This window comes from Cicer arietinum, unplaced genomic scaffold (genome assembly GCF_000331145.2).
Source record: "Cicer arietinum cultivar CDC Frontier isolate Library 1 unplaced genomic scaffold, Cicar.CDCFrontier_v2.0 Ca_scaffold_5786_v2.0, whole genome shotgun sequence".
NCBI lineage: Eukaryota > Viridiplantae > Streptophyta > Magnoliopsida > Fabales > Fabaceae > Cicer > Cicer arietinum.
In genome coordinates, this window is record NW_027339433.1 from 1 (window position 1) to 11,694 (window position 11,694).

The window sequence follows — 11,694 nt, forward strand, 5'->3', positions numbered from 1 at the left end:
TTTATATTTTTTAAATACTTTTATTATTATTTTTTAATTACATTAACAATATTTTATTATTATCATTTAATTTTTTTTTTGTTTATTAGATCGGAATAAAAATAGGAGGGAGTTGTTAAAAAAAATAAGTTGTTATTTTATAAAATATTCGCAATAAAAATGGTAGGGAGTTGTTAAGAAAATATGTTATTATTTTATCGGTCAAATATTTGACACACGTTATTTGTTTTAGCACATTTAGTCAACCATTTGATGTATTTTTTTCTTCAATTTAATATATTTTTTTATTAATAATATTTTGATTTTTTAAATAAATTAAAAATAATTAAAAAATCAAAATTATATTATAAAAATAAAATAAAATATATTAAATTAAATTGGAGAAAAAAATGAAATTAAATAGATGTGTGAAAACAAATGACTTGTTATATTATAATAGCTTCCTCTCTTTTTTTTCGGTAAAATAAATAAAAATTACTAAATAATAATAAAATTTAATTTTAATGTATTTTTTTCAATTTGTGGTATTTTTTTCTTTAATTTAATGTATTTTGTTTGTTCAATTTATTTTATTTTATTAATATAATTTACTCTATTATTATTATTTTACATACCAGAAATTTGAACGAGGAAGTGAGATTTTGAAGTAATTTTTTTTTTTTACCATTCAGTCAATGAAATAAAATTATGAGATGGGTCTTTTCAATGTTAATAAATAAATTATTAATATTTTATTTAAAACTTATCTTTCACAATTTCTTCTATGCAAAATTATTTATCAAATTATTGTAATTGATTTGATTTAACTTTTTTTCAATCGATAATAAAAGCTAATTCATTTAATCTTTCTTGTAACATAGTTGATCTTAGATAAGATTTAATTAATTTCAGTTTTGAAAAGCTTTTTTTTTTTGTTGGAGTGACAATTACATGAATTGTTAACATTATTCTATAAGCAATATATACATTTGGAAAAGAATATAACTTTCTTATATAATTAAGTATGTCAATTGGTGTGTCATTTTCTACTTGTATTATCTCTCTTAGAATTTTAAGTTCTACAAGTAAATCTAATCCATCAATGTCTAACTTGTTTTTATATTTTAAAGAACGTTCAAGTTTAATGCAATTTTATTTTAATTTTTCATTATCCAAATGATTTTAATTTCTCAATATTAAATAGAAAATAAAAAATAGCATACAATTTAAATTGTTTAAATCTACTCTGAAATGAAATAATTGATATAATGAAAAATAATATCTTTAATATCTTGTTTTTTAATTGATTACAATAAAAAAAATATCAATTCAAAGATTATGCCAAAAATTGAAAATTAAAAATTTTAATAATGATTATGCTAAAAATTGGAAATTAAATTTTTTTAGAGGACTTCTTTTTGTGTATGTGTATAGTTGTTGAAGGTTTAAAGAGTTTTTATAATATATCATTAGGCCTCTGTATTGTATAAAAATTAAAATAAAAAAAAATATATTTTTTGGCGATGCCTAAAGCAAAGACTTTAAGTACCTCTCCCTTAGACTGACTCTGTCTCTTGGTGATCAACTAACTGAACATTAAAAAAGTTCTATAATGAACATTGCTGAATTAATTATTGAAAAGTAAGACATATTTCTTTACTTTCTAGTTATTTTATTTGAATTTGAATGACTTCCACAAACATATTCAATAAGAGATAAGACATTGAATAACCTTGCTGGTAGATAGAAGGAAAAATACAAATAAGAGCAAGATACATGAAAACCATAAACTAAAACCTAAAAACCTTATTTATAAATAAATTTCTCACTAAAAATGTTGCAAGGGATGGTTGATAATAATTGTGAAAGATGCAATAATGTTGATTTAGGTTCACCCTGTTAGCTTCAACAAACAATCAGGAACATTCTCCCTAAACATTAGACTAAATGAGAGAAATAATTAAAGTACAAACACTAAGTAAGACTAAATAAGACCTAAATAGCAAGATGTATTTTTGTTCATTCAAAACTTACACAAAGAAAAAGTTTGATACAACTTTCATAGCAAAGTCATTAACCAACTGATAAATGCTACAATTCTTCATCATAATAAAGTGTTGACCACATAACTAATAGTTCACTTAAATTGAGAACTTAAGTGACTTCAGAATATGCCCAAATCCATATTAGCAATAAATAAGCTACCATGTCGGTTATTTTTGCATTGGTGACTGCAGTACCAAATACCATAGGAAGACTCACATTATACCTATAACCATTTCTTTGTAGAAAATATTTAGAAAAAATACACTGTAATTTTTTTGGCTTTCAATATCTTAGTTTTTATTTAGCACTCAATTGTGATATCATTCTAGTTGTGCTATGTTTGTGAGCAATATTGTAAGCATCATCTAGTGAGAGTAAACCTAGAAATAGAAACCAAACACTTGTGTAGTTTGGCCCGATAGTGGCTGTAAATCTTCAATGACTTATGATTTTCAAGTTGGATGTTGAGAAGACCTAATTTGTGAAGTTAAGTGGTTGTAATATGGTTTGAATTACTAGATTAAATTATTATGGGTGAAGGGATTGAACATAGCTATCGGGTTAGTGGTGAACAAAGATAAATAATTGTATTATCCCTATTCCTACTATTTATTGCCTCTATTTTTACTTGTTCTATTTTCACTATTTCTTAGCCAAGAAATTTCTTAAAAACCGAATACACAGTTCAAACTCCACCTTTCTTGTGTAGTTTCCATCTACACGTTCTACAACTCTAAAAAATTTAGCTATAATTATATAAACTATTTAGTATGCTAGAAATAAATTCTTGTTTTCTTAATTGCTACAAGACTAAGTTGAAGTGTATCCCAATTGCCCTTCTACTTTCTTCTACCGAAGACGTCGAAACCTAAAATTAATATTTTTTTTTCATTGGATCCATCTTCCTTTCAATAAAAATAGATTGTCAAATGTCATTTTCCTATATTTTAAGGGGGTAAAAAATTACCTCTAATTGCACAATCCCTTCAGTTTTTTAGTATCATGCATCTAAAAAGTGTTTTGCCCTTCAATGGATGATAACAATGAATGATGAGTTTCTCAATGATGGAAATCAGATATTGCATGAAGAAAGCAAGTACACTAAACTTGAATTTATAATCGAATTATATCATATAAAAGTATTGTGTGGATTAAGTGACAAAGCAATGACTATGTTATTAAATTTGTTGAGAGACGCATTACATCAAGCAAAGTTGTTGGCTTCAATTTACAGGGCTAAGAAAACCATCAACAAACTTGGTCTTAATTATACCAAGATAGATGCATGTCCAAATGATTGTATGTTATATTTTGGAGATGATGAAAAAAACTTGTGAGCGTGTAAGCGTTGTGGAACAACCCGATGGAACCTCAAGAAGAAGAAAAAACAACCTATAAAGGTGTTATGTTGTTTTCCATTAAAGTCAAGATTGCAAAAATTATTCATGCTTCGTAAAACTGTAGAACATATGAAATGGTATGCTTCAGATATCAATAAGCATGGCCAATTAAGGCATCCAAGAAGTGGCGAGGCATGGAAAACATTTAATTTAACGCATCCTGATATTGCCTCTAATCATCAAAATGTTTGATTGGGCCTTGCTGGTGATAGTTTTAACCCTTTTAGGACCATGAGTTTTGTCTACAGTGTTTGGCCTATGTTATGGATTTTGTACAACAATCCTCCTTGGATGTGTATAGAACACACTTACATCATCTTATCGATGATCATTCATGGAAAAAAAATGCTAAAACATAATATGGATATTTACTTACAACCTCTTGTTAATGAGTTAAATGAGTTATGGAATAATGAGGTAGTAACATGGTATGCTTTAAAAAATGAAACTTTGATAATGTAGACAACTCTTATGTGGACAATAAGTGACTTTCCTAGCATAGGTAATCTGTTTGGTGGGAATACACATACAGGTTTGGCTTGCCCAACTTGTAAATTTGATACATAACCTTGTCATCTTTGTCATAGTAAAAAATGGTGTTATATGGGCCATCATCGTTTTTTGAGAATAAAACATAGATTTAGACTAAATCATTTTCATTTTGATGGAAGCACAGAGAAATAAAATCCACCATTAAAAATATAAGGATTTGACACTTAAGACAAGCGGATAATATTGATGTTGCATTAGGGAGAGGAGCAATGTTGGTTGACAGGAAAAAGAGATCTAGACAAGGAACTATGCAATGGAATAAAAGAAGTATATTCTTTGAACTTTCATTTTGGTAGTCTAATTGGTTGCGTCATAATCTAGATTTTATGCATATTGAAAAATATGTGTATGATAATGTGTGGTATACTTTGGTCGATGAAAAGTCTAGATCAAAAGAGAATATCAATGCTCGAAGAGATTTGAAAGATATGGGTATAAGACGTGATATTTAGCTTGATAAAAATGGGATATCACATTGCATTATTTTTTAGTAACACGTGATACCAAAATGTTGTTTCTTAACACTTTGAAAAATGTTAGAGTACCAAATGGTTACTCAAGCAAAATCTCTAGATGTGTTGATGAGGTACAACAAAATATGAGGTACAACAAAATCTCTAAAATGAAAGATTCTCATGAGCATTTAAAACATAAATTTATCGCTAAATGTTATTTGTTAATTTCGGTTGATGATCATTTATATTATTGTGGAAATTGGTTTTGCCCTTATATGATACCCGAGTTCGTTCCACTGACTGTTATCTTGACAACGGAAACGTCGTTAGAATTCCTTGACCGATGCTCGCCGACTGCTTGGGTATACGACCCCATCTCAAGCAAAGCTACTTATATAGGGAGGGTAGTGAGGACAAGTAGGAGAGCTGGAGCAGTATGCCTCGTGGAGTTCACTCGCGAAAGAATTGACTATCTGGTATCTTCAGAATTGGTGCTCGGGATGAGTGGAGCATGGGAAGATGTAGATGATTCCTTAGTTAGCGTTGAGGCAGAGGCCACCATAGGAGCTGGAGATACATTGGTTGCGGTGGGGACTGGCGGAAAGGATAAGGGATCGATGCCAGTGGGAAGACATATTACAGGACCGTTAGGCGGGTCGAGCTAGAGCATCCGCTTCTGGTGAATGATCTCTTACCGACTGTCACAGAAGTAGTGGGATGTTTTGAGATCCCAGCGTCGCCAAAGCCACTTATCTCGTGTGTGGATCTGACTTCTGAGGATACCAATCCTTCTATGGATGTTGATGAGGATGAGGTTACTTCGAAGAGAGATACTGCGTTAGATGAGACTTGTGCAGTGTGTGGAGGTCACCCTTGTTATTGTAGTTGCTAGTGGCTGATTAGATTAGATTTGTTGTATAGGGGCTTAATGTCTTTTTGGTGGTCGTACTTATTTTATTCTGGGATGACTGTATCTATAATATATATTGGCAGTTGACTTTTGGTTGGTGGGTCTATGTTCCATTTTTTGACGTGACCATGAGGGGATAACATTCTTGGAGCAGTACTTTTGTGCAGGTGTCCGTCGAGAATACCCCAGGGGTATGAGTGATGTATGATAGGTCTTATAGCCCAGTGTATTTTCTATGTGTATACTTTGAATTATCGTTCCAAAAACTATTTTAGCTGGTTATGAAGTAATTCTTTATGATTCTTGTCATTTTGAGTTACGACAAATTATTTTATTAAGTTGTTATTTTTGAAAAACAAAAATGCACTCAAGCTGTTAAAAATCAGAGTGTTACACTTAACCATGTTACAACAGTATTGCTGGAATTTTATTCATTTTGTGTGTGTTCTTTACAGTAAAAGTTTGAATCTTTCCAACCTTCAAAACCTCGAAGATTGCAATGTACTTACACTTTGTCATTCAAAAATGTTATTTCCACCATCATTTTTCACAATTATGGTTCATTTAATTGTCCATCTAATTATAAATTCCAAGGGTTTCTTGTTAGCTATTGTGTTATAGTCTAGATGGATAAGGCTTCTTTAGAGTGAACAACTCACTTTAGAGAATGAAGTAAGTAATTTCAGCCATTCATAAATAAATCAATGGTTGATAATATATGCACATCCATGACTAATCATAGTAGTTATAATACTCATTCTTGATTATCCCACTTTACTAACCTCTCACTTTAGAATAACCAAATTTAGTCTAGAAAGTTCTATTTTGATGCCATTGTTGCTTAGACTTTTGGAGTGTTGTTGGGCTCTCATTTTGTTAATGATGTATGTTGACAATTATGCATTATGTAGCTTGACCGTTAAGTCATTGTGTTAGGGCTTAAGCAAAAAAATAACTTTCGAGGATACGTGATGGCTTTTTGCTTGATGATTGTTGGTATTTTAGGTTTTTGTTCAAGCATTTGTTTTTTAATCATTTTAAAAGGAAGGTCAATAAAATACCTAAGTGCCTTGAAATTAATGTTTTTTGTAATTTATATGGGGTATTGATAAAAGAAATTTATCCATTGTGGACTTTTTTTGTATGGTTGTTGATTTGGCCCATGGTGGCCCTTTTCTTTTTCTTCATAATACAATATTTTTTTTCTTCTTTTTTTTTTTGAAAAAATGATTTGATATAACATAATATTATGAAAAAAAATTGATATGAAATTGAAAACAAGAAATTAATATTATTATACAATAAAACATGATAAATATATATACAACGAAACACAAATAAAAAAAGGTTTAATTTATATGCATCAATAGTATTAGGATTTTTATTCTATCTATCAATAATAATTGTCGGATTTTTAAGAATATATTTGGTACTGTATTGGCGTTACTTCGTCGTGCATTTAGAATAGTCAAACACAACAGTTTTTTGTATTTTGACTTTAATTTATATGAATCAATTCCGTTCCCAAACTCAAGTTGAGTTCAAAGTTATGATTTGAAACTTTCACAATGGTCTTGAGTCAGTTGTGAAATTTAATTTTGCTTTTCAATTTCATCTTTTTTCATTGTCATATAGTATCCACAAAGGTTGAAATCGACGTATAATAATTGTAGAAGAGTGAGACACTATTTTTTTGTTGGTGAGCGAAGAAAACAATAAGTGCATAAGGAATAAAGGATTTCAGACGACGGAACTATGAGATGCTCCTTCCTTGCGAATAAGAAGTCGTTGAGTTGGCGACTAAGTAGAAACCCACAAAACAAAGGAGGAATTTTAGTCAAAACTCTCACCTAACTATATAAACAAAAAAACGAGCAAAATTATGTCCATAAACTTTTTTATTTATCCGATCAAAAAGAAATTTATTTATTTATTTATTAAATTGTAAGTTTATATGAATTTATTAAATTAAATTAAACAACACAAAATAAATTGAAATTATTATCTAATATATAATGAGGTATTTGTTAATAAAAAAAAGTTGTTTAGTTTCAAATACAATTAATATCTATTTTAGTAATTACACATTTAAAAGTAATTTTAATTCAAACTATTCAAATAATATGAATTTGTAAGAATCAATTTTACATGCAGGTATACAAATATAATTTAATTTATGTTTAATTTATTTTTAATTAAAATCAATTATCGCTATCGCAAAATCAAATACACACTAAATCAGATGAAAAAAATTTCATACTATCAAAATGTCAAAGTTATTCTCAATAATAAAAAGACATACATACATGTTTGTGTAAAAAAAAATCATTAATATGATTAAAATACAATATATTCACGTCACATAACTACACCTCATAGAGTAGTTGCATATACATTTGATTTGTTGGGATGACACGAGTTCAAACCCAGGAAAAAAATAAATACAATATCATCACTAATTGATGAGTGACAAAAAAATCACTACAATAATCAATTGGGCCGAACAACTAGCTTCATAAGCCCGTTTCAGTTTAAAAAGCCGAATTAATAGAATCGGTTTTGGGCTCAACCCGTCAATAAAAAGCCCTCATTTTCAGAACCCTTTTAAGTTCACCTCACACATAAGACATTAGGGTTTCTACTTTGTATTCTCGTTCTCCTTCCTTCGCCACTTCCATCAACAACCGCAGCAATGGTTCTCTCTCTCTCTCTCTCTATTCACTTCGATCTACATTATTGAACTTATTTACTAACGCGATTCTGCTTGTTTTATAGGCACCAAAGCGCGGTGGAAAAGCACCAGTTGTAGCTGCGAAGAAGAAGCAGCCAGAGAAAGTTACGAACCCACTTTTCGAGAAAAGGCCAAAGCAGTTCGGGATCGGTGGTGCTTTACCTCCAAAGAGGGATTTGACTCGCTTTGTGAAATGGCCTAAGACCGTTCAAATTCAGAGGAAGAAGAGGATCCTCAAGCAGAGGCTTAAGGTTCCACCAGCACTCAATCAGTTCACTAAGACACTCGACAAGAACCTTGGTAAATATAGCTAACTAAACTAAAATCAATTATTTTATTTGTTCATTTTTTATTATTAATTTGTCGCTATATAGACTTGTGTTAATGTAATAGCAATTTTGATTTTAAAATTGGTTTAATTTGGTTTTTATGTTTAATATTTTAATGGGTGGTTATAAAAGTTTAGGTGTATTTGATATATTGAGGTTTCATTTTTTGTTCTTGTTGTTTTATTAATTATTGTTTAAGATGAGGCGGTTTTGTTAGATTGATTGATTTTGTATGATTTGGTGCTGCATTTTGTATGTGACTATTTATTTGATTGTTTGTTTTGCTGAGTTTTTGTAAATGATACATGATAGGTATGTGTAATGGGAGGTAGAATGAGAAATGTTTGTTTTAATTGTTGCGTGATTGCTGAAGGAATAATTATGATTTTAAATTTGGTGTTTACATGAAATGTTTTTATTGGTGGTCATAAAAATTTGGGTAAAAATGACCTATTGCAGTTTTATATTTTTTCTGTTTGTTTGTTAATGTCTAAGATAAAGTTGGTTGCAGAGTGTTTGATGTTCTATAATATGTCGCTTGCCACTTGTATGTAACGTTTAGCTTGAATTTCTTTATTTTTTTGAGTGCTTTGATTGGAAACGGTACATGATAGGTAGGTGTTATGGACAGTTTAAATTGTTTTGAGCTTGCTGTTATAAGATATCTTACTTGCTACAGTAACACTTAGTTTCACAATGTCCATTATTTGTTGTGATTGTTGTATTTTAATGACTACAACTCTGTAGGGTTCTGTAAGGGAAGATTGTTTGTCACTGATGGTTTTGAATTATGATGCATTGTTTTACATGTAATATTGGTTGTGAATATTGTAATTGCTTCTAGTTTGTGCTCACTGACTTTATTTAATGTATGTGCTATGCAGCAACCAACCTTTTCAAGATGCTCCTTAAGTACAGGCCTGAGGACAAAGCTGAAAAGAAAGAGCGTCTTTTGAAAAGGGCTCAAGCCGAGTCTGAGGGGAAAACAGTTGAGACAAAGAAGCCTATTGTTGTGAAATATGGTCTCAACCATGTTACCTATCTTATTGAGCAGGTTATATGCCTTATGTTTATATTTATGTGTAAATGTGCTTATTCTCCTACTCACGGGTCTTTAGCATTATGATTACTTACTAACATCGACTTTTGGCTTTCTCAGAACAAGGCACAGCTTGTTGTCATTGCCCATGATGTCGACCCCATTGAGCTCGTTGTCTGGCTTCCAGCGTTGTGCAGGAAGATGGAAATTCCCTACTGCATTGTCAAGGGCAAAGCACGCTTGGGAACTGTAATTATTGCCAACTAGTTTTATATATAATTCCCGTGAAATTATAATTTGCAACTCATTTAAACTAATGGCTAATTTTTGCAGATTGTTCACAAGAAAACTGCTGCAGTTTTGTGCTTGACAACTGTCAAGAACGAAGACAAAATGGAATTCAGTAGAATCCTAGAAGCCATTAAGGTGATTTAAGTTTGAGATTTGATTGTAAATATTTCTTTATATTATACATTTTGGTACTCATAAATTTTTGATATATAATTAACTTAATCTATTCATTCTTTACTTTCTTCAGGCCAACTTCAACGATAAGTTTGATGAAAACAGAAAGAAGTGGGGTGGTGGTATTATGGGTTCCAAATCTCAAGCAAAAACCAAAGCCAAGGAAAGGCTCATTGCCAAGGAAGCTGCTCAAAGAATGACCTAGAAATTTTGTGTGCTTTGGCTATTTTAGAACTTTTGAGGTTATTCTTCTATATTTTTGATGGAGGCTTTATACAAGTCAAATGTGAGGTTTTCCTTTCATTTTGGTAGCTTGTAAACAATCAATGGTTTAAATGTTTAGACTTTTTGCTGATTTATTTCAGTAGTTGTTTTAGACTTAAAATGGAATATGTTTGTGTTCAAAAGTAATTTGTGTCTTTCCAGTATACTTATGTATTTATGCTTATTGCATGTTTGCTACAGTTTTTCAATTACCCTTCATGTATTTCATGCCGTCTAAAGCTATTTCTCAGTTATTTTATGTCAATCAAGTTGATGATTTTTATGCCTTGGTAAGAAGGTTATCATCTTAATGTTCATGTCTTGATTAACACATTTCTGTTTCATTTTTCTTTTTTTGAGTGACGTTTAGCATGGACCTAATAATGAAATGGTGCATGATGGACTATTTTTCTCCACACTATTAGATTAAAATCATCCCTCCAATCTATTTAGTCCTCCCACTCCAAATCTAATAGCCCAATTACTTATATTTCATGCAAAATAAAATATGCTAGTAACTACAATGTTTTTTCTCAGGCATAATTTGGATTACAGATTTGTTCCAGATATTAATATTTCACCAAAAAACTTTTTCAAGATTTACCTTGAAACCAGAGTTTCATTCTTACAAGTTTCAACGCTCATAAGCAAACTCCTTATCAGAAAAAACCGAGGGGAACAAACTCCAAAGTCTGGTAACATATTTTTCCTTGTACCCGAGGGGAACAAACCGTAGTCGTTCGGTCATTGGTGTTTCTTTCGTAGGACGCCATTTGTGTCAGAAAGATAAACTTGAGTTAGTCATATTGAGGAAGATAAACTTGTATACAAAGAAACAATTTTTTACGTGAAATCTAATCCCAAGAAGCCACTTTGGAGAGTGAGAAACAATCATCTAACTAGAATAATTTGTAAAGGCTCAAGGATATATTCTCTATATAATTTAACAAATGTCATAGTGAAAGTCAAGTGATCAGATTTACAAACTCAGATTTATTTTTCACCATTCAAAGTTCGGATTTTCTATTGCATGATTTTTTGTGAGAATTTTTACATATTTTTAGTTTACATCTTTGAGCTTTAATTCTATTTACACACTTTGATATATTTGTGATCAATTTTTGTTGTTGACATTTGGTCCAAATACATCACTTTTTTTATCCAAGTTGTACTTATATTTCATTACATAGTATAATGTGTAAGACCTAATACTAAACATCTAGAATTTGACATTATAATCCATACATCTCAATAATGCAGAGGCAAGTAAGAAAATTTACAAGAATTAAATTTAGACCATTGAACTACATATAGAATTATAGTTTACAATTGTTTAAAACTGATTCATAAGATACAATGAACTAACCAAGTCTTTAGAACTTAACTTTTACATAAACTTTGAATACATCAAGCCCTACTACATTGTGACTAAAAATTAAGAACTAAATTACTCCTCCAACTTCAAGCTGCTCTAGAACTACCCCCAACTGCTAAATTTTAAAATAAATGGGGAGATAAACAAAT

The 11,694-nt window shown here is 30.3% G+C and overlaps 1 protein-coding gene across 1 annotated transcript; it reads left to right on the top strand.

Annotated features, from left to right (window-relative positions):
- Positions 1–7,903: 7,903 nt before the first annotated feature.
- On the top strand, positions 7,904–10,334 carry LOC101515566 (large ribosomal subunit protein eL8y). The gene is made up of 6 exons (XM_004500019.4): positions 7,904–8,037; positions 8,118–8,373; positions 9,287–9,456; positions 9,562–9,690; positions 9,775–9,867; positions 9,980–10,334. Exons 1-6 carry the CDS (start codon positions 8,035–8,037, stop codon positions 10,109–10,111), a joined length of 783 nt encoding a protein of 260 aa, XP_004500076.1. The 5' UTR covers positions 7,904–8,034; the 3' UTR covers positions 10,112–10,334.
- The last annotated feature ends 1,360 nt before the right edge of the window (positions 10,335–11,694 follow it).

Excerpts from the sequence above, each read along its gene's own strand:
- LOC101515566 (XM_004500019.4), top strand. Across the intron at positions 8,374-9,286 it reads GACACTCGACAAGAACCTTG|CAACCAACCTTTTCAAGATG; the intron begins GTAAATATAGCT and ends TGTGCTATGCAG. Across the intron at positions 9,691-9,774 it reads GCAAAGCACGCTTGGGAACT|ATTGTTCACAAGAAAACTGC; the intron begins GTAATTATTGCC and ends TAATTTTTGCAG.